Here is a 27,291-nt window from a genome sequence, read left to right on the forward strand (position 1 = left end):
TACGCTGCTGCTGCCATTTCGATGAGAGTGAAATCCGTTCATGTTTTTCTAGCAGCAGCAGCAATTTACGGTCTGGTACACGTTATGCTGCTGCTGCTGCTGCTAGTTGGCTGGCTGGGAGGTAGGTTCTCTACATTGACACCCCTGTTTTCAACGTTTCTCTCTCTCTTTGATTCTTTGAGCGTTGCTGCGTTGAGCCAGTCAGTGTGTATTTACTTTCCGAATAGGGGAGAAGCGGTTCTACGGGCACCATCGACCGTAATCGAACAACTCGATCGACGTTGGCCCTCGAGAGCTCTCAAGTCGAGGTCAAATGCCCTTCCTGCCCGGTTGGTTCTTTCTTTCTTTTTTTTCGATATGCTTCTGTGGCTTCGGAGCAGCAGCAGCGGCCTTCGTCGTTCGTGGCTTTGATGTGGGCTGAAGAGGGCAGCATAATTAACATATGGGTAGCTCCTCTGTACACAGGGGCGTCGTGCAGGGGTATTCAGATCATCGCGTTGACCAGTCTATACTTGGGGGGACCATGAACCACTTCCACAAATTCAGCCTTGGTGGTTTTTCTCTCTCGCGCGCGCACTCTATGCGTGGGGGCAACATAAGCGCCGATGTTGAACTCACGGACAGATGTAATGTTCCAAATCTAGCACTAGCGTAGGGTTCAACGGGGTAAAATGAACCATTCGGTTTCCCCCTTTAGAGTTGAGGAAGTCGACAAGTGACACCACGCAGTGTCAGACGTCGGGTTAGTGACCCCTCTTCCAGCGATTCACAAGTTTGTGTGTGTGTATGTTCTCTGAAAGGATACGAATTTTCGACAGTCGCAATATTAGAATGGTCCATTCAAAATTTCTATCTATTTGGGTGCACTCATCATTCTCATCATAAAAGCATTCCATTATTCCTAGTCGGCGGCACTCGCTGTACGTTGCGCCCTTATGAATAGTCGTCACAGGGACACGATACAAGCGCAACGAAAAAGGATGATTGCGAGGGTTGCTTTGCTCATACATATTTTTTTTTTTGTGGTGCAAATTCACTAAATCAGTTCGCAATCTTTGACTTAAAATGCGGATTTTCACAGCAATAGGGCAGTCGCTATGCATGTGTATTGCATGTACGAGTACGAACGCAAAAGTATGAGTGAAATTGGAGCTGTATTTAAATTGTTTGTTTCAGATTTATAAAATTATTTTTCATAATGATTTTAATTTTTTATTGTTTTCATTTCAATCAAAATGTATAGCAAAAAATAAAGCGACCAGGCTTACTGCATTGCATTAACCGAAGAGACAGATTCTTTGAACGGACCACATTTCACAGAATCAACAGGGGAGTAAGGATGCGCGGACATACCGTACCAAACGATCCGAATTAGTTAGGTGTGGTGTGTACGTTTAAATTTGGCATATATTTTTTTAAGGGGGAAGTAAAATTGGGGAAGGGGTAGAAGGGTTATTTAATTCCGAATACTTTAATATAGAGGAATAAAATCATCTAGCAAATATTGGTGGAAATCGCTTATCAAGAAACCACAAATCTTAAATCATTAAAAGACACAGCAAGATGGTGATCCAGGGTTGTTACGGAAAATTTGTTTTTAATTTCGTTGTGTGCAAAAACATCGATATCTTATTAATTGCATTATCTTCTTGAAAAGTTTGTTTGTTTTTTCTTAATAAGAAACGTCGAACGATGAAGATCATGAAGAAATATATTTTTTTAAATGTATTGTTGAGTATTTTTTTAAACAAATTTATTACTACACTCAACTCACTTTTAAACATCTGCTTATTTAATTTCTTTAGAGTTTTGAGTAACGTTTATTTTACACTGGATACATTCAAAAAATTTAAAAATTCAGATTCCAAAATTTAAAAGATGAGAAGTTTTGAAATTCATAACTTAAAGTGAAGCCGTTGATCATTTTCGAAGAAAATTGATCATCACTCTGAAATTCTCTGTATTGAATTCAATTTTAAAAAATTGCACCAAAATGAATCACTTAAAGAATTTTTGGTCTAAATCAAATGTGTTTCAAATTTTATACAATTTTGTGGTACAATCATTGACGTCCTCCTTTGCAATCATTGATTAATGACGATTTTCATAACTTCGCAAGGAATGGGATAATCATTACCAAAAGGAATCAGCATGTGTAGGGCACTACTCTAAACAACTTGTAGAATAAATTTTGTCAAAATATTGATAGCAACGCAAAATTTATATCTTTGAATGAAAAATCATTGACATGATTGACATGGAAGTCTGCACGTTAAAAGATTTGAAATTCAAAACATAAAAAATGTGGAATTTATTTCAATTTAAATTGGGTACTAAAGCCCTATGTCAATTTTTATGTACAACGGTAAATAACACGATTAAAAACAGTTTCTGATCACTTTTTTTCATTTTAATGCAAAATTTTTTTTTGACTAGACAACATTTTTTCGATGGATCAACTATGGTCCCCTTGGAACGAGCTGTCAAGTAGGAACTTTTCTGTCAAGAAGGACTGCGAGGTTAATTTTTCAAAATTGATTTAAAAATCCATTTTAAACTCTTTGTAGTCGTACAAAGGTTCATTGTACTCAGAAAAATAAGCTTTATCGCTGTAAACAATAATATCAGCAATCTAAGCTTCATTTTAGGACCCAATTCAGTTTTATTGGTGAATCATCAAGTCACAATAAGTTAGTTTTACGTACATTACAGCGTTTATGAGTTCATTTTAGCTGTGTTTTGCATCATAATTCGTTTCTGAGCAATTGAAAATGTTAAATAAGGCATAAACAAAAGTAAAAGAAAGTTCAAAAAAACATGCTGAATAAATTTGGGATTCAAAAATTTCAATATTCAAAATAGAAATGATTTAATCAGTCAAGATTTAAAAAAAGTTAAAAGCAATCCAGAGAACAATATATATAAATTCTCTATCAAACTCTTGAATCCTACATTAAATATTCAAAACAATCTATCCGTCATTGGTTTCCTATGCAGATAGGACCTTTTGAAAATTTAATCTAGAATTCTGAAATTCTCTATTTCTTAAATTCTTAAATTGTGGACCTATCACAAAATGAAAAAGTGCAGAATTCTTAAATTCTTAAATGCTACCAAAATTTCGTGCTTTGATTTTTCTGAGAGACACTTTGGGGAGGAGCATCGATTACGAACTGTATTTTTTCAATTTTCAAATCTCAAGATTAAGAAAATTCTAAAATTTTCAAATTTTTAAAATTCTATGATTCTTTTTTATTTTTTTTCGGTTTAGTTTTTAGATCTAAATTTCTAAATGTTGAGATTTCTATTTTTGATTTTTTTCCCCTAAGTTTTTTTTTGGGTTTTGCCTCTTGTTTACTTTATCCTAGAAAAAATAATTTATCCATATAATTTTCAGCGTTTCAAGATTCTGCATTCTGAGATTGGAACATTGAAATTATTCTAAAACTCTATTGTATGTTTGTAGCGAAATTATTTTTCTAAAAAGGCGCGGATTTCACGAGGATTGGGTTTAGGGATGGCGCGAATTTTTTTTCGACTTTTCCGTAACAACCCTGGTTATCGTGAAAACAACAGAAATTTGAAGTACCTACAATGTATAAAACGAAGTTCCCTGACACGAATGTGAACTGCTGGTACCTAGAAAGCATAACATTTAAAAAAAAGACTTGCGTTTTCACAACCCATCATTGTTTTTCAAGTAAGTTAATATCTCAACTTATTTTTTGATAAGGTCCTATAAACAAATGTAAACATTGACTTTGTCCCTTTCACACCTTTTGTCAATGCCGCCCATCGGAGTAAGCAGTCTAAGATATGAACTACGTAATACGTTATTCATCGCCATTCCGGCTATGTCGCAGCATTACTACTTTAACACTTTGCATAATAAAGGAGGTATTAGACTATGACAGACAAACTCAAACTTTTTGTGTTTGACAGTTACCCAAACTCGCAAACAAATCCAAATGTGTGCAGACCGACGTTTCTGCGAGTTTGTCATATTCTAATACGTCCTTGACACCTCCTTTCAATGCACTGCCCACTGAGAATTTTGGCTCGAGCCTCGACTCGATTCAGGCTCGATCTCGAGCCAGATCGACTAAAATTAACTAAAATCTTATACTGTTCGCTGTAATTGAACAAATTGGAAGCATCAAATTGCAAAAGATTCAGATTTGTGTTACGTTTACGACAATTTTTTTTTCGAACGTATAAAGTTAAAAATTTCTTTTTTTATCATTTTTTTTAATATTCAGTAAAATTACCATCCTAAGCTGTGGAGTACCTTTCAACAACCTATTAACCCCAAGTTGGGAACAGAGTTGGCAAGTTTCAAAAAATTAGATTTACTCGACTGAAGGAGAAAATGAACAATAAAACCTTCGAAATAGCCATTATACGGGGGATAGTTAGAAGAGAGAAGAAATGCATTCCGAACTACTTGGACAGATAAAAGCGAAGCAAACTTCGAACGATTTATGCAACTTTATCCGCAATTCTCAGCGACAGTTGCCAATGGTTTAATAACCGTTATCAGGAAATTTATAAGACTCAATCTCACCCAGCCTTAATGTCTTCCCTGAAGGCGGTATTACAAAATATAAAGCTTAAACAAATTTTCAAAATGCTTTGAACTTCCAAACTAAAAATGCGCTTCCCAAATGCCGACGTGAACTTCAAGCACCTAGATGTTAGTATTTTACCTTCAGCGCACTCAGGCTAACCCTTCGTAGCGGTAGCCCGCAAAACAGTCCCAAATTAAAGTGGTTAATTTCCACATTACTGGAAGCGTACAAGTCACTTACGGTTTCCATCAGTGGCATGAATCTCCTTCCAACAAAAAAATATGACATACCCGAGTAAACAGTTGGAAACCGACAGAAGTCAACAAAATAAGCACTTGGACATTTTCCTAAAAAATGTATTAATGATTCTCTATTTTCTCCTTGTGAAATGATACAGGTTATACACGTTACCACATCCCGTTTCCGTTATTACAGCATGCTGTCCACTGCCCTGGTGCTTCTTTTCCATCGTGAACTTCAAATACCTAGATTGTATTAAATTGTTGGCAGCCTAGCGTTTACGAACTCTAGACCTTTTTGAAATGTTCTGCAGTTACGAGTTTTCAATCCTAGGCCTTCTCGTGTCTCGTAGGTCTATACTATTTGTTCCGGATCCTGATTTTAGTATTTTTATCGTTTTCAAAACCAGTCCGGATATGTCAATTGAATTCCAAACATTGTTTACAATGATTTCAAAAGCTTAATATAGTTAGTATGTTTACCAAATTTGCCTTTGCAAAATCCGACATTGAACTTCAACGAATCCTAATCAAATTCGTCGTGCAATTACACTGAGATGATTCAATTTTTCGAGCAAACTTCCGACCACCAGCCTAGCTCAATTTTGCCAACACACTCAGCGTGCTGCTGCGCTCCTGATACACCATTCGTTCAGAGTGTTAGCAACAGCAGCAGCTCGAACGAGCAAACGAGGTTTGAACAAAATACTGTGAAATAAAAAAAAAAATCGTATAATACGTAGCACTAGCGCTCCCCATTTGCTTCTGCTGCTGCTGCTGCTGTGATGACGGCGATAGAGCCAACCAACCAGCCAACTCGATTCGAGTCGAGCTCACACAAAATGGCCATACTTTTTCCTCCGCACTGGGGCTGAGCACCTTTTTTCGTCGCGGTTTCTGTCGTCAATTTCCCGAGATGGGAGTCTCTTACAAGCGGTCTCGAGTGCGGAACCGATCCCGGGTGCCCCCCACGGAACCAACCACGGTCAATTCCGTCGTAAATATCCGGCTCGGAAACCTTTTTTCCTCCTCGAATTCGGCCATTATTTGCCGTTTTTCCGTCGACTTTTTTTTCGCTCGGCTCTGCCTTACATAAGATTGCCCCCGTGGCCACCACCGGAAGCCGATTCCGGCACGGCCACAAGCAAGGGTACTTACGGGTTCGATCCCCACCGGAACGCGGCGGCGCCACACACCCGGAATAACCGGGGGCCCGAAAGAAAAGTTTATCGATTCGAAAACGGCTGCTTCTCTTCTCTACCAGTACACTGGCTGATGATGATAGCTCTTTGGGCCTGCTGGGATTGACACACGAACCTCCGCACGGAACAAAGAAAGAAACGTAAATGTCGCAACACTCGAAACTCGCACTCGCTCGACTGCTCGGAACCGACTGACGAGAGGCGACGACGACGACGAGACGAACACGTTCACAGAGACGAATGTTGTTTGTGTTTGTGGCGGAGCGCGGCAGTGTTGTCAGGGGTTTTTTTTTTATTAATTTCTAAACTTTTGGGAAAAGTGCCTATTTTGACTAATTTTTGATTCGGTACAACAAGCAAATCTGGAGTTTTTTTTGAAAAGGACCAATAAACCAAATTTTCAGTTTTTGCTTTTTGGGTGTTTTTCAATACCCCTGACTCAAGGCGGTTCTAAAAACACCCAAAAAGCAAAAACTGGAAATTTGGTTTATTGGACCTTTACAAAAAAAAACTCCAGAAATCATTTCTGGATTTTTTTTTTTGAAAAGGTCCTATAAACCAAATTTTCAATTTTTGCTTTTTTGGTGTTTTTAGAACCGCCTTGAGTCAGGGGTATTCAAAAACACCCAAAAAGCAAGAAAAGAAAATTTGGTTTATAGGACCTTTTCAAAAAAAAAAAACTCCGGATTTGATTTTTTTTAAAAGGTCCTATAAGCTATTCTGTTTCATATGTTTATTGAACCCACAAAAAACCCCTAGAATTTAATCATTCATTCAAAGCTGCGTTAATAGAGCGGGTTCGTTGATTGGGTACTAATTCCCTACGTCAATATTTATGTACAACGGTAAAAAACACTATTAAGAACCATTTCTAATCACTTTGTTCATTAAGAGCGAGTCCACGAGCAAAGCATACCCATCTCGCATCGACCTCACCAATCTGCCTGAAATTTTCAGGGGTTGTTTGTACACTCAAAGTAAAAAGTATCCTTTTTTCAAGTTCACCCGTCGTCACCCTTTAAAAGGGTATCGAAAATGTACTGATTTTGACATACCCTTTTAAAAGGGTAACGCCGGGTGAACTTTAAAAAAGGATAGAAAGTCCTTTTTGAGGAATGAAAGTACCCTTTTGAGGGATACTTCTGATTTTGAGTGTACTGTACATATAAAACTAGCATCTGACCAAAATATTAGCACTCTACGTCAACGGGAAGTGGGGCAAATCGGAACACGAAGTTTGAAGGTTCAAAACCGTCAAAAATCTTATAAAGGCTACAGTGTTGCAAATGAGTGATAGAAATGCTATCAATAGATTATCTCTGCACCAAAAATATCCGAGAGTATAGCGGCCGTCACTATAGCTTGTGAGATCTCTTCTTGTGTCTTGTGATTCCCAGCGATGTCATTCTCTCTCTATCGATCCTCCCCTTTTCCTCGACTATGCGCTCTCACCACTGAGTCTCTCAATCTCTCCGAAAACTGCAATGAGAGAACGCGAGATGGCGATTAGGAGCCGACCACGCATGACGTCCCGTTAAACTGCGTTTGCGAAATTGGTTTTTTGGCGGCTTTTGTGGTTAAACGCTGGTGCGGTAGGATAATCGTGGAAGCGGGAATGAGAGAGAAAAGGAAAATGTCAATCGCGAGTGGGTAAACACGAAAACGTGTTCGGCTATGTTCGGCACTGAGAGTTTCAAAGAGGAGAGAAAAGCAGTTGTATTTGAGGCGTGAATATTTAGGTGGGATATTTGTAGTTGCTGAGAGCTGATATTTTGATATTTTAACAACCCTGAAAGGCTATAACTTAGACAAAATTCAATTTATTTTCAAAATTCAAATGCAACAAAATGCGGGGAGAAGCATCCCAATTGGTTAAAGCGGTATACGCACCTCGGAAGGAGCCGGTCAAGAAAAAAATCAAATGGGCAACAGCGGCAGCGCAAGCAAGTCAGAGAGGGTGAAGAAAAGCCCCAAGAAATCGCTCCCTCTCCTTTGTTCTGCTGTTCGTAAAGCTGTTTCTTGACCCCTTTCCTTCCGGTCTGCATACTAGCCTTAAATCTAAAGGGAGTTAATGGCACTTAAGTGAAAAAAATGACAAGACAACATTTTTTCGATGGATCAACTATGGTCCCCTTTGAACGAGCTGTCAAGTAGGAACTTTTCTGTCAAGAAGGACTGCGAGATGATTTTTTCAAAATAATTTGAAAATCCATTTTAAGCTCTTTGTGGTCGTACAAAGGGTCATTGTACTCAGATAAATAAGCTTTATCGCTGTAAACGATAATATCAGAAATCTAAGCTTCATTTTAGGACCCAGTTCGATTCGATTCGAACATATTCGAATTAAAAAGTAATCAATCGTCAATTTTTAAAATATTCAGGAAAAAGTTATCAAAAAACAAGGTTTTCAATATTCTGCCAACCCTGCCGACACGTGCGCTGCTGGTGTTTGTGTGATGTTTTCCTTCTGTTTGTTTTTGTTGTTGCTGTTGCTTGCTTGCGGGATGCGCTTTCGGCAGTTTCCGTGTGCACGATGGTGGCGCTGCAAGCGTTGAGATGATTTTGAGAGATGGGGCTCGTTCACAGAACTCGAAACTGGTGAATTTCTCACAAAGATGGCGTGGCGTTGGACTACGTCAGTTATTTTTGCAGTTTTTATTAAAATTTGACCAAATAAAAATGCAATTTTTAAACAAAATTCACACCAGGGTTCACAAAAACTAATTATCTTCAGGATGTTTCATTGTTCTCGGTTGATTATATTCAACAAAAAAATTGTTGAATCAAACCTCGTACAGGCTGATTCTACAAAATATTTTTCTGCGTGTTAGATCCAGCATCAACAAACTATACAAATACAGTCGACTCTCTGGTTGTCAATATCCAAGGGACCGTCGAGGAAGAGAATCATCAGTTTACAGAACGATGCAAAATGAAGACTCGATTGAAAATATGTTTTTCTTGGTACCCAGCTATGGGAGAGAATCATGGCAACGTCCAGCAAACAAAAACAAACTAATGTCAAACACCCTTCAAAGCTTCGTTTTGCAAAGAAAAATGTCTATGCAAGCCATAAGATAGTGACAATATTGACAACCGGAAGAGATTTTTAAAGCAAACAGAATCCAAGGGACCGTCGAGGAAGAGATCCTTCAAGCAAGAGAAAATATCGAGGAGTAAAGCCAATTGAAGTATGCAGTTTGAAGGGACTGAAGAATTTATCGATAGATGGAGCAATATTGATATCGAGAAGATCGACAGCCAGAGAGTCGACAGTATCATTTAATTGGGTCCTAAAATGAAGCTTAGATTGCTGATATTATTGTTTACAGCGATAAAGCTTATTTTTCTAAGTACAATGTTGAGTTTAAAATGGATTTTTAAATCAATTTTGAAATATTAACCTCGCGGTCCCTCTTGACAGAAAAGCTCCTACTTGACGGCTCGTTCCAAGAGGACCATAGTTGATCCATCGAAAAAAAGTTGTCTTGTCAACATTTTTTTTTTTTGCATTAAAATGAAAAAAGTGATCAGAAATGGCTTTTATCGTGTTTTTTACCGTTGTAGACAAAAATTGATAAAGGGCTTTAGTGCCCAATTGCAATCAAATAACATTTAGGTACTTGAACAACTTCTGCTCAAATTAAATCAATTGCTGAACTCGACAGATTGTTCTCTATCGACCAACGGAGTTTTTTTTGAAAAGGTCCAATAAACCAAATTTTCAGTTTTTGCATTTTGGGTGTTTTTCAATACCCCTGACTCAAGGCGGTTTCAAAAACACTCAAAAAGCAAGAACTGGAAATGTGGTTTATTGGACCTTTTTAAAAAAAAAAAACTCCAGAGTTTATCTTTATTTTCCTTGTAACTGCGTTTACGAATCGAGTTGTGGTGTGTGTGCTTCCGGAACGATAGTTCTAAACGAAATCGATTTATGAAAACGACTGATTGCTTGCTATCATTTAGCATAATTGGGAAGTTTGGTGTGTCTTGAATTTTAAATTATTTCTCAAATTATATCTAAGTACTGTACCAAATGATACAGTTAAGACTCGATTATACAAAGGACTTGGAAAACTCACTTTGGATCAAGCTTTGGATAGTCGTATCATGATTTTTTTTACCATTAATATATTTTTGATTGTTAAGCTTAAGCAGCTTAAGTATGGCTCTTAAACTACTCTAAAATGATTTAGAATTTCTTAGTCCAAGATGGCGGCCGAAATAGCGGAGATTTGGTATTTTTTTAATAATTCGTTTCAATTAGACTGATGTTAATGTTCCAACACCATTGTTCGAAAATTTCCAAACACGTGGTTTCAAGCTTTTGACAGCTATCAGTCGTTCCAATTAGCGAATTTGGATTCACTCATTCCAATGCAGTTCCATTCGAATTAGCGAATCTGCTCTGTATTTGAAGTAAATTCAAGCGATGTGCTATTCGCATAGACTTTGTACTATGATTTGTAATGCTTTTGAAACAAATTGATAACATAATATTGATTGGTTGATTACAGATAAATACTAACATTTGCGCTAGCATTTGAGTGGCCTTAAATCTGAAGGAAGATCGGTTAATCAATGTTTTTTTACATTGTTCGAACAAAATATTATCGATCACATACAAACCAAATTGCTGATTTTAGCTGACTCAGATGGCTTCATGGTCATGCTTGATTCCAGTTTACTGCGACTCACGAGGCAACTCATGAGACCTATCACATCGTGTCAAGCTAAATAGGCATCACAAGAACATATTTAAGGCATCCTTCCGAAAAAGTAAAATTGCAATCCAGCTTTGTCTGAGTAGGATGCTTGTTACGGGCAAAGTCTGATTCAAGCGATAAAGGATACTTTACCTGTAAGTTGGTGATGCGGGGCTCCAATATTCAGTCTTACACTGCAAATCACTCCCTGTACGACACTTATTTCCATACACTTTGCACACACAGCTGTTTTTGATTCATCACCGTCTTGTTTCTACGTAGATCTGTTCGCATACACCAATACCACGCTAAGTTTAACTTTTCTTCTTGCAAGCAACAGAGCTGCTTTATAAAACGTACTTCACATCTACACCAAAGTGCATATATAGCCGAAACTGGCTCTTCACCAATCACTCTACACCATATAAACACAATTTAATGAGACGAGAGGGAACAAGGAAAAACACACAGAATGAGAGAGAGAGTGTGAGACTTTAGTGGTCGAACAACCAAGATAACAAAAAAAAATGACAATTTTCTTATCAACCTAAAACGATTCTGCTTCCAGTAGAATTCGTTCCACTATATTGCGTTTTAAGGATTTACCCACGATGACTCGTTTTACACTACAAAGAGTTGGTTCATTCTTGCCAGATATTGACTCATTGCAAGTAATTTCACCAGCACCATATGCGAGACATCGACCAAGTTTGCCCATAAATTAAGCCATCGAGAGAAAATGGAAAATCAATATTGGGCTAGTCTATCGGTCGCTGCACTTTTCCTCGACTATTTCGCACAAAATTGTCTTGAATTCACTGTTTTCCTTTAGCACACCACCCTCTGACACGATTGAGACAAGCTTTGTCCCAAAAGGTAAAGTTTTTCATCACTTTATGAAAGAAATTTTCACCCAGTAAGTTTTTCAAAATGTCTGTCCACCCATGTAGACACCAAACAGAAAGAGAGAAGCAGCTCTAGACGGCAGCAGATTCTCAACTCGCGACGATGACGACGGCGAACCCCACGGATTGAACCGCGCTGGTACTCATACAATCACATGAGGCACCCTCGGACAGACCGCTGCCGATGAAACCGTATCCAAAAAATGAACAAACCCAATTTTGAACTTTAATATCGATTTTGATGAAAATTACTGCGAAAATTACTTTCCGTGCCTCTGTTGGTTTGGGGTGCCGTTGGGGCGTCATTTGGGGACGACACCCACCCTTCGCGTGTGGTACGTTCGCAGCTGAACGATCAGCTGATGGCTGTGGGGTACGTTCACGGTGGCATTCTATTGTTTGTGTGCGTGCGGTGAGAAGCAAAACGGTGCACGGTGGGCGGAGTTACTTTTTTTGTTCTCAAAATTTTAAAGTTCAAAAATAAAACAAAAATCTGAATATCGAGAAATTTCAAATTCCAAGCTATGATTGGTACTGATTTTTTGCATATCCAGAGTTTTTTTTTGAAAAGGACCAATAAACTATTGTCTTTCATATGTTTATAGGACCTATTAAAAAAAACTCTAGATATTGTCAGCAGGATTGGGGTTGAGATTGGGTCATAAGATTTCTGCAAATTTGTATGGATCAAACTCACCCTAAACACAATGTAAGCATTAGAGTGTAACAAAAATGACTTTTTGGCGGGCATTCAAGGGTTTGTTCCGGTGGGCATACTAAGCCTAAATCCAAAATATGAGCTTGATTGGACGTAACAGGAGCTGGCGCTCCGCCTTTCAATTTTAAATGGGATTTAACCCGTAAAAAAAGATTTTTTCAAAAATGTAACTTTTTGAGGCATTTTGGCCACTGAAGCGTTTATTTTCAACATCATTGGCGTGTAGGCCAGATCCTTGCGCATCTTTTGGTATATATAACATTGACATTTGGAGCACCCTGGAGCTCGGTACAGGCCTTCAAAGTTTGGCATTTTTTCGAAAAATCGGTCCCGGCAAAAAAGATATGCGTCGCGCCTCGCGACGCCCTAGACGCCATTTGATTTTGCCAAGTTGTTACGTCCAATCAAGCTCATATTTTGGATTTAGGCTTAGTATGCCCACCGGAACAAACCCTTGAATGCCCGCCAAAAAGTCATTTTTGTTACATCCTAGTAAGCATGTTGCAACTTCTACGAAATAGTAACTTGTTGAGTTTCCTACTTTGAATGAGCAATACATTTTGATTTTCTGGATTGACACCGCCCTTTGAATAAATTAATTTTTGATTTCCTTCAATTTTTAAATGGCAAAAGTCATAAAAATCAATTTATTCAACTTCATTTGTACTTACAGTAGTTTCGCTAATGTTGATGGACATAAACAGATCTTAATTAATATTTGCTTAATTGAAAATTAACATTCAAAATGTGTCGAAATGGATTCTATTGATGACACAACGTCGAACCACAGTTTCTAAAAACTACACAATCGAGTTTACAAACGGAAAAAAACATCACGATCGCATGCTAACACTGACTAACTTAGTCCATAACTTCAATTGTACAGCAAGTCCAGCTTGTACGAATCGATCACCTCCATCGACTCCCCGTCAAAGCTCATCAAATCGCCCCGCGGACCGGGAGACATCAGGCAGAGATTCTCGATCCGTGGCACGAGCACGCTCGATTCACCGCCGACGCCGCCGGACGACGAAGACCCGCCCGATCCGCCGTCCATCGCTGCGTACAGCTGGCTCTGGTCGCCGGAAATGCCCATCTTGTCGTACGACTCCTTCAGCAGTTCGTCCAGCGTTCGGTTGATGTAGTCTTCGGATCCGGTCGCGTCGTCTTCATCGTCCGGGGTCTGCTCGACGACGGTCTCCACGGAGGAGGGTGGGGCTGGCGGTGGTGAGGCTGTCGAGGGTTGCTGCTGTTCCTGTAGCGTTGGCAGGATAGCCGAGGACTGGAGCAGTTTCTGTAGTAGGTCACCCGTTTGGCGGATTACGGTTCCGGGCGGCTGGGCGGGGCATTTGTGAGTCCGCTGGGATACCTTGAAGAGGGGTAGAAGTCTATTTCTGAGTATTTCTGATCGTGATTGCCCTCAAATTGGTCAATACCTTGTAACGGAAGCTCTTCTCGCAAGCGGTACACTTGTACGGTTGAGTATTGGTGTGGATACGACGATGTACCAGGTAGGACACACGCTGTCGGAAGCATTTCCCTGTGTTGAATCAAAAGAATATTACATTTTCTAATATGAAAATTTCCAGTTAGTCCCTAATCTTACCGCACGTTTCGCAGGAAAACGGTTTTTCTCCGCTATGAATCCGTTCATGGTTGTGTAGCGTGGAAAGCTCCTTGAAAGCTCGCCCACACTGCGAACAGACGTGGGGTTTATCATCACTGTGATACAGTAGATGCTTGTGGTACGATTGTTGAAACGTGAACGATTTAAAGCAGATTTTGCACGAATATGGCATTTCTCCTGCAAAGAAATCATGATTGGTAACGGCTGCCTGACAAAATTGTAAGTTATTTGCCGATATCGTCTAAGAAAACCTCAACCGAACATCTCTGAATGCACCGGTAGTTCCAGGTTGTGGTCAATTCTGTCAAACTGTCAATTTTTATTACCAGTTTCAAAAAGATCAAAAATCATGTAGTTTGACACCTTAGCCAAACCCGTTTTGAGACGCGGGAAGGGATTGGTCAAAGTAAACACGTTTTTTTCCACTCGCTACAAATCGAATTACAATGATAGTTCATAATTTCACATTAATTTAAACATTCGGTGTCTTTTCGCAGCTGACCTGTACAGCGGCTTCCGTGCCTCCGCTTGCTTTGATTGTTTTCGGTTCTTCTGATTGATTGCCAAGCGACAGCTCGGGCACCTGTCAATGATGTTGAAAATAATCGCTTCAGTGGCCAAAATGCCTCAAAAAGTGACATTTTTGAAAAAATCTTTTTTTACGGGTTAAATCCCATTTAAAATTGAAAGGCGGAGCGCCAGCTCCTGTTACGTCCAATCAAGCTCATATTTTGGATTTAGGCTTAGTATGCCCACCGGAACAAACCCTTGAATGCCCGCCAAAAAGTCATTTTTGTTACATCCTAGTAAGCATGTTGCAACTTCTACGAAATAGTAACTTGTTGAGTTTCCTACTTTGAATGAGCAATACATTTTGATTTTCTGGATTGACACCGCCCTTTGAATAAATTAATTTTTGATTTCCTTCAATTTTTAAATGGCAAAAGTCATAAAATCAATTTATTCAACTTCATTTGTACTTACAGTAGTTTCGCTAATGTTGATGGACATAAACAGATCTTAATTAATATTTGCTTAATTGAAAATTAACATTCAAAATGTGTCGAAATGGATTCTATTGATGACACAACGTCGAACCACAGTTTCTAAAAACTACACAATCGAGTTTACAAACGGAAAAAAACATCACGATCGCATGCTAACACTGACTAACTTAGTCCATAACTTCAATTGTACAGCAAGTCCAGCTTGTACGAATCGATCACCTCCATCGACTCCCCGTCAAAGCTCATCAAATCGCCCCGCGGACCGGGAGACATCAGGCAGAGATTCTCGATCCGTGGCACGAGCACGCTCGATTCACCGCCGACGCCGCCGGACGACGAAGACCCGCCCGATCCGCCGTCCATCGCTGCGTACAGCTGGCTCTGGTCGCCGGAAATGCCCATCTTGTCGTACGACTCCTTCAGCAGTTCGTCCAGCGTTCGGTTGATGTAGTCTTCGGATCCGGTCGCGTCGTCTTCATCGTCCGGGGTCTGCTCGACGACGGTCTCCACGGAGGAGGGTGGGGCTGGCGGTGGTGAGGCTGTCGAGGGTTGCTGCTGTTCCTGTAGCGTTGGCAGGATAGCCGAGGACTGGAGCAGTTTCTGTAGTAGGTCACCCGTTTGGCGGATTACGGTTCCGGGCGGCTGGGCGGGGCATTTGTGAGTCCGCTGGGATACCTTGAAGAGGGGGTAGAAGTCTATTTCTGAGTATTTCTGATCGTGATTGCCCTCAAATTGGTCAATACCTTGTAACGGAAGCTCTTCTCGCAAGCGGTACACTTGTACGGTTGAGTATTGGTGTGGATACGACGATGTACCAGGTAGGACACACGCTGTCGGAAGCATTTCCCTGTGTTGAATCAAAAGAATATTACATTTTCTAATATGAAAATTTCCAGTTAGTCCCTAATCTTACCGCACGTTTCGCAGGAAAACGGTTTTTCTCCGCTATGAATCCGTTCATGGTTGTGTAGCGGAAAGCTCCTTGAAAGCTCGCCCACACTGCGAACAGACGTGGGGTTTATCATCACTGTGATACAGTAGATGCTTGTGGTACGATTGTTGAAACGTGAACGATTTAAAGCAGATTTTGCACGAATATGGCATTTCTCCTGCAAAGAAATCATGATTGGTAACGGCTGCCTGACAAAATTGTAAGTTATTTGCCGATATCGTCTAAGAAAAACCTCAACCGAACATCTCTGAATGCACCGGTAGTTCCAGGTTGTGGTCAATTCTGTCAAACTGTCAATTTTTATTACCAGTTTCAAAAAGATCAAAAATCATGTAGTTTGACACCTTAGCCAAACCCGTTTTGAGACGCGGGAAGGGATTGGTCAAAGTAAACACGTTTTTTTCCACTCGCTACAAATCGAATTACAATGATAGTTCATAATTTCACATTAATTTAAACATTCGGTGTCTTTTCGCAGCTGACCTGTACAGCGGCTTCCGTGCCTCCGCTTGCTTTGATTGTTTTCGGTTCTTCTGATTGATTGCCAAGCGACAGCTCGGGCACCTGTCAAAGCGATAACAAACAACACGCATAAAACGAGGGGCTTGCTTCGGTTAGGTTCGGTCCCCCGAAAGTTGTTTCCAAAAACTTTCAACGATATCGGGAAATCTCAAATACCCTCTCCTACTCACCCGTGTGCAGCCGCTTGTGCTTCTTCAGGAAGTACTTGGTGGTGAAGCTTTTCTTGCAGACGTCGCACTCCCACTGCTTGTTCGGGTCAGCCCCACCACCCTGCGGGGTGGTCGCTTGGGGCGAATTCAGCTGCTGCGGCTGGGACGGCGAAGGGGCCGAACTGTTGCTGGTGGTGGTCAGATCCTTTGGCGAGGGCGGAACACTACTTGGTGGAGTCGCGTTGATGATGGCTCGTTCGACAACCTGTTGGTGTTGTTGTTGCTGCTGTTGCAACTGTTGTTGATTTGTTACGTAGATGAACTCGGCCAGCTGTCTCGGGTCTATGATCTTGATGATCTGCGGCTGACTCATCGGGCTGGTCGAGATGGTGACGGTCTGGGCTGGTGGTTGGTGGTGAATTTGTTGCGGAAGTTGCGGTACTGGTTGTAGCGGAGGGGGTGGAGCTAGTGTTGGCTGTACCACCGCAAGTGGAGGCGGCGTCTTTGGGATGTTACAGTGAACTACGTCAGTGGACGGATAGGCTGGCGGTGGATCGGAAGGTGGGACATCACTGCTTCCGTTAGTCGTGACAGTTGCCGCTTTCTTCGGGCAACCCAGGTGGACAACCCGCATGTGGATCTTGAGCGAACCTTTCATTTTGAACACCTTTGGGCACATCGTACACTGGAACGTCAGCGGTGGTTTCTCCTCCAATGGTCGAATGGGAATTTCGTGAAAAACTGATTGATGCATCTGCAGCAGACTCTGGTCGCGAAATTCGTCACCACATATGCCACATCTGCTCGGTTCAATGGGCTGTGTCTTCTGGGTCGATCGCGACTTTCGTACGCTCTTCAGCTGACTCGTGGTCGTGGGCGGTTTCTTCTTCTCCACAGCAGGGGGAACAGGTGGAGGCGGTGGCTTCCCGTCTTCTGGGCCCAGGATCGAATGCCCGAAGAGGTGAATCGTCAACTTGTCTAGCCCCAACACTTCATCCACACAAATTGGACATTTTAATGGCCGCGAGGTTACCTTCAGCAAGCTGATACGTAAGGCGTCAATGTTGGGAAAATTGGACCTGCAGCACAGCGGACACGACAGGTTCTTGGTACACATCGTAGCACTTCCGCTTTCGACCACTTTCCACCAGGTTCAATGTCCAAAAAACGTCCAAATTGGGACAAATTTATCGATCTCGATCGAGCGCACGCGAAAATTTTCACATCCCTTCCGTCTGACGAATGTGTTACGAATACTGTCCCCGTCGTCGTCGTCGATTCTCACTCTCTCCGCTGAGCAGGATGCGCCAACGATGGCCACTTTTCCCACACCCCAGTCAATCCGTTTGCGCAGGTTCTCTCTGTTGACGTTCCACGTTCGGTGCGTTGCCACAAAAACATGAGAGACGCTCGCTCGAACCTGGCCTAAAAATAGCCACCGCATTCATGCCTTCCCACAACCCGCAATCGACCGTTCCGTTTCGTTCCAGCCAACCGTGCAGGGCAGCGCAGCTACCATCAAAGCAACACGTGGTCGTGACCGCGCGCGCGCGCGTCTTCACGCGATGACTCCTAGGCAACAACCTTGCCTACTTGGGTTTGTTTATCCAGTTAACAACCTTGTCCAAATTTTCACCGTACACCGCACAGAAAAACCTAAAATCCAACCGTGTCGCAAAACCCGGAAGTGACCCCCCAGGATGGCCCAACCGTACGTGATCCGGGTGATGGAGGAGATGGGATGGGGCGCGGACGGTGGCTTCATCCCGATCGCCAACGAAGCCAACCGGAAGCTGCTCGAGTACGTGAACAAGCTGGCGGAACGGAAGGGCAGCGTGGCGGGCCGGGTTCAGGCCAGCGATACGCGGTTCGGGAACCTGCAGGTGCACCTGAAGAGTGCCCAGCTGGAGTTCGATCAGAACCTGAAGCTGCTGGCGGAGGACAAGTGCCAGATCGATGCCGAGCACGGGCGGCTGAAGCTGACCGAGAACGAGGGAGGGAGGATGCGGAAGATGGCGCGGGAGGTGCAGTACGAGCGCGGGGACCTGGAGCAGCACGACCAGCGGGCGCAGAGTAAGCGAATTTGGGGGCACCTGGATGGGTGCATGGGAAGGCCATGCCCCGGGGGGCGTAGTGCCAATAGTTTCGTTTCGGATGGGTGCAATTCTTGCAAAATGTCACGTAAATCATTTATCATTTAGTTATTTTTCTTCTTCTAGATTTAATAAACACAACGTTTCATTTAAACATAAAACGTTTATTGTAAGGAAAAAATGCATGTCATGTCAAATATTTAAGGCTAGTACGCTGATCGGAAGGAAAGGGGTCAAGAAACAGCTTTACGAACAGCAGAACAAAGGAGAGGGAGCGATTTCTTGGGGCTTTTCTTCACCCTCTCTGCCTTGCTTTAGCTGCCGCTGCTGCCCATTTGATTTTTTTTCTTGACCGGTTCCTTCCGAAGTGCGTATACAGCTTTAATATTGATTCTTCGGAGGAAATATTAGCATTAAAAATCTAGGTTGGTTACAGAATTTCACTGAAATTTCTGATATCCGCGCCTTTAATCAACAAACAATTATAAATGTTTCTTTGAATGAGTTTTTCAACATTGATTTTGAATAGATGATATACTGCCGCTCGAAGCAAGTCCGTCCCATATGTATTTTTATCGATTTTAAGATTAACCCGACAAAAGTCTTGTTTTAACACCTACTTCAAGCCTATTAAATAAAAAAGTCATGTTTGTTCTAGAAATTCCAAAATAAAAATGACTTGTGTGCTGTCCCATATGCAAAATAAAGGCAAGTCAGTTCTTGTTTAGAAATGTCTCACAAATCGATAAAAAAATGTGTATTTTTTTAAACAACTCACAGATTAGAAAGCCTGTTGAACTTTAAAAAAAACTTTAGTTGTTGATATTTAATTAATATTCATAGATTTTTAAGAGTAATACTTGATACCCATTCTGCCTTTTTACCATTGTAACAATTTAAGAAAAAAATCAGTTATGTTCCTTATTGGTTGGTTGGTCCTGGTTCTGGATGAGGTTTATCTTCCACCCAGATTTTAAGGGTCCATATGCTGAGACGTGCATTCATATATCTCCTCTCACGGCAGCGAAAGAAATTGACTGTCTTGTCCCGGGTAAAGTTTCATACTCAGGAATTTTACTAAAACTATTCGTCAAATAAGATTAACCTGAAATCAACATACTTTTAGATATTTAATATAAAATATTTCAAAAATTACCACAACAAACCAACAAATGACAGGTAAATTTCTGTTGTAAATGTTTAAGCCTACCTTGATAACCTGACAGACTTGCCTTTATTGGTGGACAAATAAAGTCAGGTCAGTCCCAGCACGAAAATTTACCAAATTAACCTGTAAATTTTAGCTTTTTAAAGTAAAATTTGGGGTAGGTGTATTTTTTGAACCAGTATTGAATTAATTGTTGAAAACAATATTGAAAATTTGTTGATTAAAAATGTAAAAAAAGGTGAAACATTTTTTGAGCTTCGCATGGCGTTATCGCAGCACTCACTTTTTACATATGGGACGGACTAGATTGGAGCGGCAGTATAGTGCTATCCCGTTTTTGGCAACACGACGTGATTTTTATGTTGCCAAAACACATGCCCTTCAAAAAAATATATTGATTTATGATAAAAGATATTATTTGTATTAAAAATAATTATATTTTGACTAATAACTAATAAGTTTTAGGTTTTGAAAGTATTACGAGACCAAAAATATCCAATTAATTTGGGTGTGGCCAAAATCGAGAATATATGAAGAAATTGTTGCCGAAAACGGTATGCCACTTTATGTTTCAACTTAACCCAAAATATATTAGAATCAAGTAGATTATCAACAACTTTTGAAAAGAATTAAAATACCTCTGCCTCAGGTATTATCACAATCATTACCAACAAACAAGTTTATATAACATACAGTCCAGACTCGATAATCTGAAGCCTCAATTATCCGAAGTTTCGATCATCTGAAGGTTTGTATGGGATTTCGGATACTCGAATTACGACCAAACATTTTTTTACTTTCAATATCAAATTCAAGTTCTACGACCTCAATTTAGTCAATTTGAATATTTGATTTCCTTTTAAATTGAAAAAAGCATTTTTTTAATAAGTTATCATCGCCATTTTGGCCGCCATCATGTGAAAGTATCAAAAGAACTTTATTCGAATTCAAAAGGGGATAACATATTTGAAATTAGATTTTTATGAACAAATTACCATTGGCATTTTATTTTCTATTTTATTTTTGGATGAAAAATTTAATTTGCAGATCTAAAAGTACTTTTCATGATTTTGGTTTACCTGTAGAAATTATGACCAAGGTTGACCATCTCTGAAAATATTTTTTTTCGAAGAGATTAGCAAATTGTCTATAAATTTGCTTCAAAGACATAGTAGATTGAACCAATGCTTGCTGAGATAGGCCTGCCAGCCTCTGAAAGAAAAGCAAACAGGGAAAATGAGTAGTTGTATCCAGAATTTTTAACGAAGATGGCGATCGAATGGTGAACGCCCGTTATGTCAAAATCACGCAGTGGTACCAACATTACGAAAAAAGTGTGCCATGTCATGACAGCCATACTTTTTTTCTAATGTTGGTGCTACTGAGCGATTTTGACAATTTGGACGTTCACAATTCGAACGCCATCTTCGCTTAAAAACCTGGTTGGTCACTTTTTCGTTTGACACTTCTTTAGTTTGTACCCCGTTGGTTGGTCAAAGTCAAACTAAAAAGTGACGAACTGTCACTTTTTACACGGCGCTCACGCACACTATCAAAACAAAAGTTTGGTAGTGTGTGTGCACTCCGTGCAAAAGGGGTGTCAAACTAAAAAGTGACCCCGTTCGTTTGACAACAGTTGGTGTCAAACCATCGGGGTTTGAGTGTAGTACGGTACGCAGATCGGAAGGAACACGGTCAAGAAATGATGCGCACTTGAGATTCTTTGGGGGAAAAAAGAAAAAAGATCAAAAATACTCAAAAGTTAAAATTAAATAGATTAAAATGTTTATTCAAAAACTTTAGACAACAATTCCAGAGTTTTTTTTAAAAAGGTCCTATAAGCTATTGTGTTTCATATGTTTATAGGACCTATTAAAAAAAAACTCTAGAATTATTAATTAACCCTTTCGAGCCTGATGGGTCATATATGACCCAAATATCAAAATTTCCAAAACCAGCCTATCATTTTCGTATGGTCATAAGAATCATTTTCCCATCACTGAATAAAAAAATATTTTTTTGAAAATTCAGGCCTGAACAAAATTGAGAAATCAAAATTTAAAATTTCTTCAAAAAATCAGAATGTTATAAAATTATGAATTTTGTAATAATGACAAAATTTAATAAGGAAATTTGGAATTTTGATGTTAGGAAATTGAGAAATTTAGGAAATTAGGATGTTATGAAATTATGTAATTATGAAATAAAGAAATTGGGAATTAGGAAATAAGGAAATTGGGATGTTAGGAAATTTAGAAATTTAGGAAATTAGAAAATTACTTGGAAAAATAGAAAATTAGGATATTAGGAAATAAGAGAATCAGAAAATTAGGAAATTAAGAAATTAGGATGTTAGGACATAAGGAAATAAGGATGTTAGGAAAAAAGGAAATTAGGAAGCTAGGAAAAAGGGAAATTTGGTAATTAGGAAATTAAGAAATTATGTAATAATGAAATAATAAAATAAAGAAATTTGGAAATAATGAAATTTGGATGTTGGACAATTAGGAAATTAGGATATTAGGAAATCAGAAAATCAGGAAGTTAGCAAATTTGGTCATTAGGAAATAAGGAAATTGAGAAATAAAGAAATTAGGATGTAAGGAAATTAAAAAAAAAAAATGGTAATTAGGAAATAAGGAAATTAAGAAATTAAGAAGTTAGGAAATTAGAAAATAAGGAAATAAGGACATTAGGAAATCAGGAAATCAGGAAATTGAGAAATCAGGAAATTAGGAAGTTAGGAAATTAGGAAATTATAAAATAAGGCTGGTACAAATATTTAAAAGTTTTTCTTAAATTCTTAAATTCCTAAATTCTTAAATTCTTATATTCTTAAATTCTTAAATTCTTAAATTCCTAAATTCTTAAATTCTTAAACTCTAAAACTCTAAAATTCTAAAATTCTAAAATTCTAAAATTCTAAAATTCTAAAATTCTAAAATTCTAAAATTCTAAAATTCTAAAATTCTAAAATTCTAAAATTCTAAAATTCTAAAATTCTAAAATTCTAAAATTCTAAAATTCTTGAATTCTTGAGTTCTTAAATTCTTAAATTCTTAAATTCTTAAATTCTTAAATTCTTAAATTCTTAAATTCTTAAATTCTTAAATTCTTAAATTCTAAAAATTCTTAAATTCTTAAATTCTTAAATTCTTTAATTCCCGAAATTCTTAAATTCTAAATTTTTCATTCTAGATTTTTTTTTATTTTGGAAGAAATAGAGTTTTTGATAATTTAGAGGTTTTCGTAAATTTGTATTTACGAATTTCTATACTTCCGATTTTTTAAACTTTTTAAATTTCGACTTGTACATTCGTTTCGAATTTTAACATTTTTGAGCTATTGAATTTATAAAAACTTTAATATGAAAATTAATATTCAATTCTGCATATTTTTAATTTGGAATTTCCAAATTTCAGTTTTTGGTTGAAGTTTTCTTTATCATAAAAAAAATGTTTTTTGAAATGTCTGAGACGTTTATTTTTTCATATTTTTGAATTTGTTGTTGGATTTCAAAATTTCAGATTATTATTGTATTTTCAGTAAGAACATAGATACTTGTATGATTATTGTCAAGTTTAATTTCACCCTGATTTACTTCATTTTGGTCCCGCGAGTGTGGATCAATCGGACAGCGCAGGGGACTCGTAATCCAGAGTACTGGTTGGTACTAGTACCAAAAAATAGCAGAATCGAATAGCAACACTTTTCAAAATAACTCAAATGGGTGCTGAAAAGTTGAACTTTTCAGCACTTGTTTCGAAAAGTAACACTTTTCAACATTTTTTAGATTTAAACGATTTATTGACAAAATACATGAAAATTTTACATAAAATTTCACTCATTGTGTGTTTTTTGGAATTGCAAAAAAAAATGTATGGAACTCGTTGCAAAACTTGATTTTTTCAGCACTCTACGTATTTATCCAACTCGGTGAACCTCGTTAGATAACGACTCGTGCTGAAAAATCCTCTTTTTGCAACTTGTTGCATAAACTACTATTTTAGCATTCAAATGAAAAAAGATACCTATCAGAAATGTTTTTTAATCATGTTTTTCACCATTGTAAATACAAATTTACATAGGCCTATTTTTCAAACGAATCCTACACAGAAAAAAAAACTTATTTTTCTTCCCCAGAGGACATGAAGAAGCTGGCCTCGAACATGGAGCGCTTCACCGAACGCATCAAGTGGGCCAAAGCGGCCCTGGTCGAGTGGAAACAGGTCATGGGAAACGGCGAAGAGACGAACAAGCTGATCGAGAAGTACTGCAAGCTGGACGCCGGTAAGGCCGAATCGCTGGAGGCAAAGCGCAAGATACTCGAGGACAAGGTGTCGAAGCGTCGCACCACGCTGGTGGCGCTGGCCGAAGAGTACCGTTCGCTGGAGCAGGTGCTGGAGCGCACGTCGCAGCTGTACAGACAGGCGCACACGGAACGGCGGCATCTGGTGCTGACGTGGAAGGAAGCGGTCAAGCACATGAACCAGAGGGAGGAGGATATAAAGGAGGTTGAGGGTGAAATTGAGCGTGCGAGGGAGTTTAGCGATTTGCTGGGTGAGGATTTGAAGGCGCAGGATGAGTTCTTGGAGGAACAGCAGAGGAACAATAGGGAGATTGAGTTGGGGATTGCTGAGTTGAATGTGGAGGTTTCTAAGTTGAGGAATCGTTTGAGTGCGTTGACGGATAATGTGCAGCTGAAGACTAATGAGTATCAGATAACGCGTAAGGCGGTGCAGAATGTGTCGAATAAGCTGACGAGCATGCGTAACAAGAATCGGCAGGCGTTGATGGAGGAAGCGGAGAAGGAACGACAGATTCATACGAATCTGAGTCAGCTGGAGGAGTTGAGGGAAAAGTTTGAAAATTTTAGAAGTAAGACGTTGTGCGCGCAGGAGCGTTTGCGGCAGCTGAACGAGATTGTTGAGCAGGAAGAGCGTCAGATGAAGGTGCTGAGCGATGAGACGGCTCGACTGTCGACGGCGCTGTATCGTGCTCAGTCGCAGCTTGTGGCGATGAAGGACGAGGAGAAGCTGCTGCGAATCGAGGTTCTATCGACGGAGTCTGGCATCGGGAAGATCAAGGCGGCGATGAAAATTCAGGAGCGGGAGATAATTCGCCAGACGGAGATTTCGTACAACGTGGATTACAACATTGAGAAGCTGGAGGAACGGATTGCAAACATGAGAGGGGAGAACAAGCAAGAAGGAGCGAATCGTGCGCACGCGAAGCTGGTCCAAGCGGAAGCGATCTACCTGGCGAGGAAGCAGAACTACTCGCTGCTACAGGCGCAGATTGCCAAGGTTCAGATCAATTTTCGTAATTTGAACTCGATTTATCAGCAAGATTACGCGGAGATTGAGCGGATGGTTGGGAAGCTGAAGGAGAAGACACTGATTGTGGAGGGTGGCGAGAAGAAGCTGCGGCAGTGCACTACCGAGAATCAGGAACGGTTGGTTGAGAGGAGCTTGCTGAAGATGCGGATCAAGCAGATGGAATCGCGTGTGGATAAGCAGAACGACAAGATGTACACGTTGGAGCGGCACCGGATGGAGCTGGAGACGGCCATTACGGAACGGTTGATTGATATCAACTCGCAGAAGGATATGCTACTGTTGAAGAAGAAATACCTGCAAGATGAGCGAGCGACGCTTAAGGCGGACATAAGCGAGAGAGCGCTGAAGATTGAGCAGTTGAAGAACCGCTACGATCTGTCGCTGGACCTGTTGGGCAAGAACGACGACGGGACGATTGTGACGGCAACGCAGATCAAAATTCAGAATGCCCAGGAGAAGTACATATTGCTTCGAGAGGGCAGCGAACTGAACGTAAAGATCCTCAAAGCGGAGGAAGATTTGAAGGCGCTGGAGAACACGTTGAAGGTTATGAACTTTTCCAATGAGAGCTATAAGCGCGGGTTTCAGAAGGTGGACGAAGACAATCCGGACATTCAGCAGTTGAATCAAATCCAGAACGATTACTGTAAGGCGGTGACCGCTCTGAAGAGCGTTCGTACGGATTTGGCTTTCAACACTGAGAACCTGCACAACTTGAACGAAGAGCGGGAGGAAAGCGACAAAGGACTGGAAGCAGCGCAAAAGAATCGCCTCGATAGCAACGACATCTTGCTCAAGATCCAGAAAGAACTGCTCGACCAAAAGACGAAAATCCAACGCGCCGAGCGAGAACTTCGCCTAGCGATCAAAGCCGCCAAAGCCAAAACCAACGACGAAGAACTGCTGCTCACGTTCCAGAAGGATCTGAACCTGAAAGAACTCGAGGAGCGCAACAGCATGGCGATGCATCAGATCGCCGACCTGGTCGATTTTGCCCCAGACCTGAACCCAACAGTCAGCAAGTACTTTTACGACAAGGGACTCCGCCTGCCGGTGATTCGTCGCACCAAGAGTCAGATCTCGTGGCGCAGCGAAAACTCGCCCGGCTCGGACCTGAGCGGACGCGGCGACACGGCGTCGTCCAAACCGAGTAAGTTCCTGCTTTATGCAGACGCCCTTGTTTCCATTCACTCTAAGCTTATTTTGTGTTATTTTTTCAGTGTCCAAAATGTCGGCCTGCTCGACGTCGACGCGCTCGTCCGATTCCGACATTGCCAAATCGTTCGACAACCGGATGAGTGCGGGTCTGTCGGTGATTCTGATTGACTTTCCCGGGGCCAGCAGCAAGAAAACGCAGGGCACGATGAAGAAGTAGAAAAAGGCGGGCGGTTCTTTCAAATTCTGAGCGTGCGAAAGAGGGCACAGCACACGTACTCGATTGACGATCATCATCAAGTTTTATTTTTTCCTGGCGTGTTTATATATATAATATTGGTTGGTTTTGTCTGTTTTTCATCGTCCAATTTTAGTAATAGTAAAAACTTGCGTGTGTTTGTGTGTAATATCATCAATTTTTATAGTCGTTTGATAAATCTTACCAGCGCGAGACACCAAGAAACAGAAAGAAACAAAAAAATATATATATTGAACATTTACAGATTCTTGCTCGGAGTGAACTTTGCCGTTTTCGATTGTTTCATGTTTAGTTTTGCGATTTGTCCAATCAATGTAACAATGGTTTGCCCATGTGCACTAGATGCCACTACGATAGCTCGCGCGTCTTTTATCTTCAGAAAAATAAATCACTGCAGCAGTTTTGTGACTGTGTGTGTGTGTGTTTATCACTAACTTTGAGTTTGGGGATATCGGAGAACAAGATAATTTCACAACAGTCCTTCTAATACAATGACTTTCTGTTTTGCGATATTTATTGTTTTTTCCCCCGTTGTGGTTCACCCAGTTTTGTATGAAAAGTGAGTGTCATACAAATAAATGTTTCTTTTTTTCAGACAGATGCGCGGACACTGTTTGAAAAGGGGTAGAAAACTCAAGAGAATATCAAAAGATTACGATGATAGAGAAAGCGCCCTACAACT

General features: G+C 40.2%; 3 protein-coding genes across 5 annotated transcripts in view; 1 reads left to right on the forward strand and 2 right to left on the reverse strand.

The window, feature by feature from the left end:
• The window catches only part of LOC6046054 (E3 ubiquitin-protein ligase TRIP12), a 44,950-nt gene extending 33,246 nt beyond the window's left edge, over positions 1-11,704 (reverse strand). The window contains exons 1-2 of one of the 3 annotated variants that reach the window (XM_038264668.1): positions 11,322-11,704; positions 10,869-11,130 (exon numbers count right to left, since the gene is read on the reverse strand). The gene's annotated coding sequence lies outside the window, so the exon portion shown is untranslated. Of the gene's footprint in view, positions 1-5,965; positions 6,211-10,868; positions 11,131-11,262 lie in introns of those variants that run through there. The other 2 variants (XM_038264667.1, XM_038264666.1) reach the window with 2 other exon arrangements.
• A 1,162-nt stretch (positions 11,705-12,866) lies between these two features.
• Positions 12,867-17,848, reverse strand: LOC6046053 (zinc finger protein 628). The gene is made up of 4 exons (XM_001863276.2): positions 16,617-17,848; positions 13,945-14,142; positions 13,775-13,878; positions 12,867-13,707 (listed from the first exon to the last, which is right to left on the reverse strand). Exons 1-4 carry the CDS (start codon positions 17,710-17,712, stop codon positions 13,213-13,215), a joined length of 1,893 nt encoding a protein of 630 aa, XP_001863311.2. The 5' UTR covers positions 17,713-17,848; the 3' UTR covers positions 12,867-13,212.
• Positions 17,849-18,022: 174 nt separating this feature from the next.
• Positions 18,023-27,023, forward strand: LOC6046058 (coiled-coil domain-containing protein 39). Its single transcript, XM_001863275.2, has 3 exons — positions 18,023-18,668; positions 24,000-26,345; positions 26,416-27,023. Exons 1-3 carry the CDS (start codon positions 18,296-18,298, stop codon positions 26,568-26,570), a joined length of 2,874 nt encoding a protein of 957 aa, XP_001863310.2. The 5' UTR covers positions 18,023-18,295; the 3' UTR covers positions 26,571-27,023.
• The last annotated feature ends 268 nt before the right edge of the window (positions 27,024-27,291 follow it).

This window comes from Culex quinquefasciatus, chromosome 3, assembly GCF_015732765.1.
Source record: "Culex quinquefasciatus strain JHB chromosome 3, VPISU_Cqui_1.0_pri_paternal, whole genome shotgun sequence".
NCBI lineage: Eukaryota > Metazoa > Arthropoda > Insecta > Diptera > Culicidae > Culex > Culex quinquefasciatus.

Excerpts from the sequence above, each read along its gene's own strand:
- LOC6046053 (XM_001863276.2), bottom strand. The coding sequence starts at position 17,712 with ATGTGTACCAAGAACCTGTCGTGTCCGCTGTGCTGCAGGTCCAATTTT. Across the intron at positions 14,143-16,616 it reads GCACAAGCGGCTGCACACGG|GAGAAATGCCATATTCGTGC; the intron begins GTGAGTAGGAGA and ends ATTTCTTTGCAG. Across the intron at positions 13,708-13,774 it reads AGAAGAGCTTCCGTTACAAG|GTATCCCAGCGGACTCACAA; the intron begins GTATTGACCAAT and ends CCCCTCTTCAAG.
- LOC6046058 (XM_001863275.2), top strand. The coding sequence starts at position 18,296 with ATGGCCCAACCGTACGTGATCCGGGTGATGGAGGAGATGGGATGGGGC. Across the intron at positions 18,669-23,999 it reads GCACGACCAGCGGGCGCAGA|AGGACATGAAGAAGCTGGCC; the intron begins GTAAGCGAATTT and ends TTTCTTCCCCAG. Across the intron at positions 26,346-26,415 it reads CACGGCGTCGTCCAAACCGA|TGTCCAAAATGTCGGCCTGC; the intron begins GTAAGTTCCTGC and ends TTATTTTTTCAG.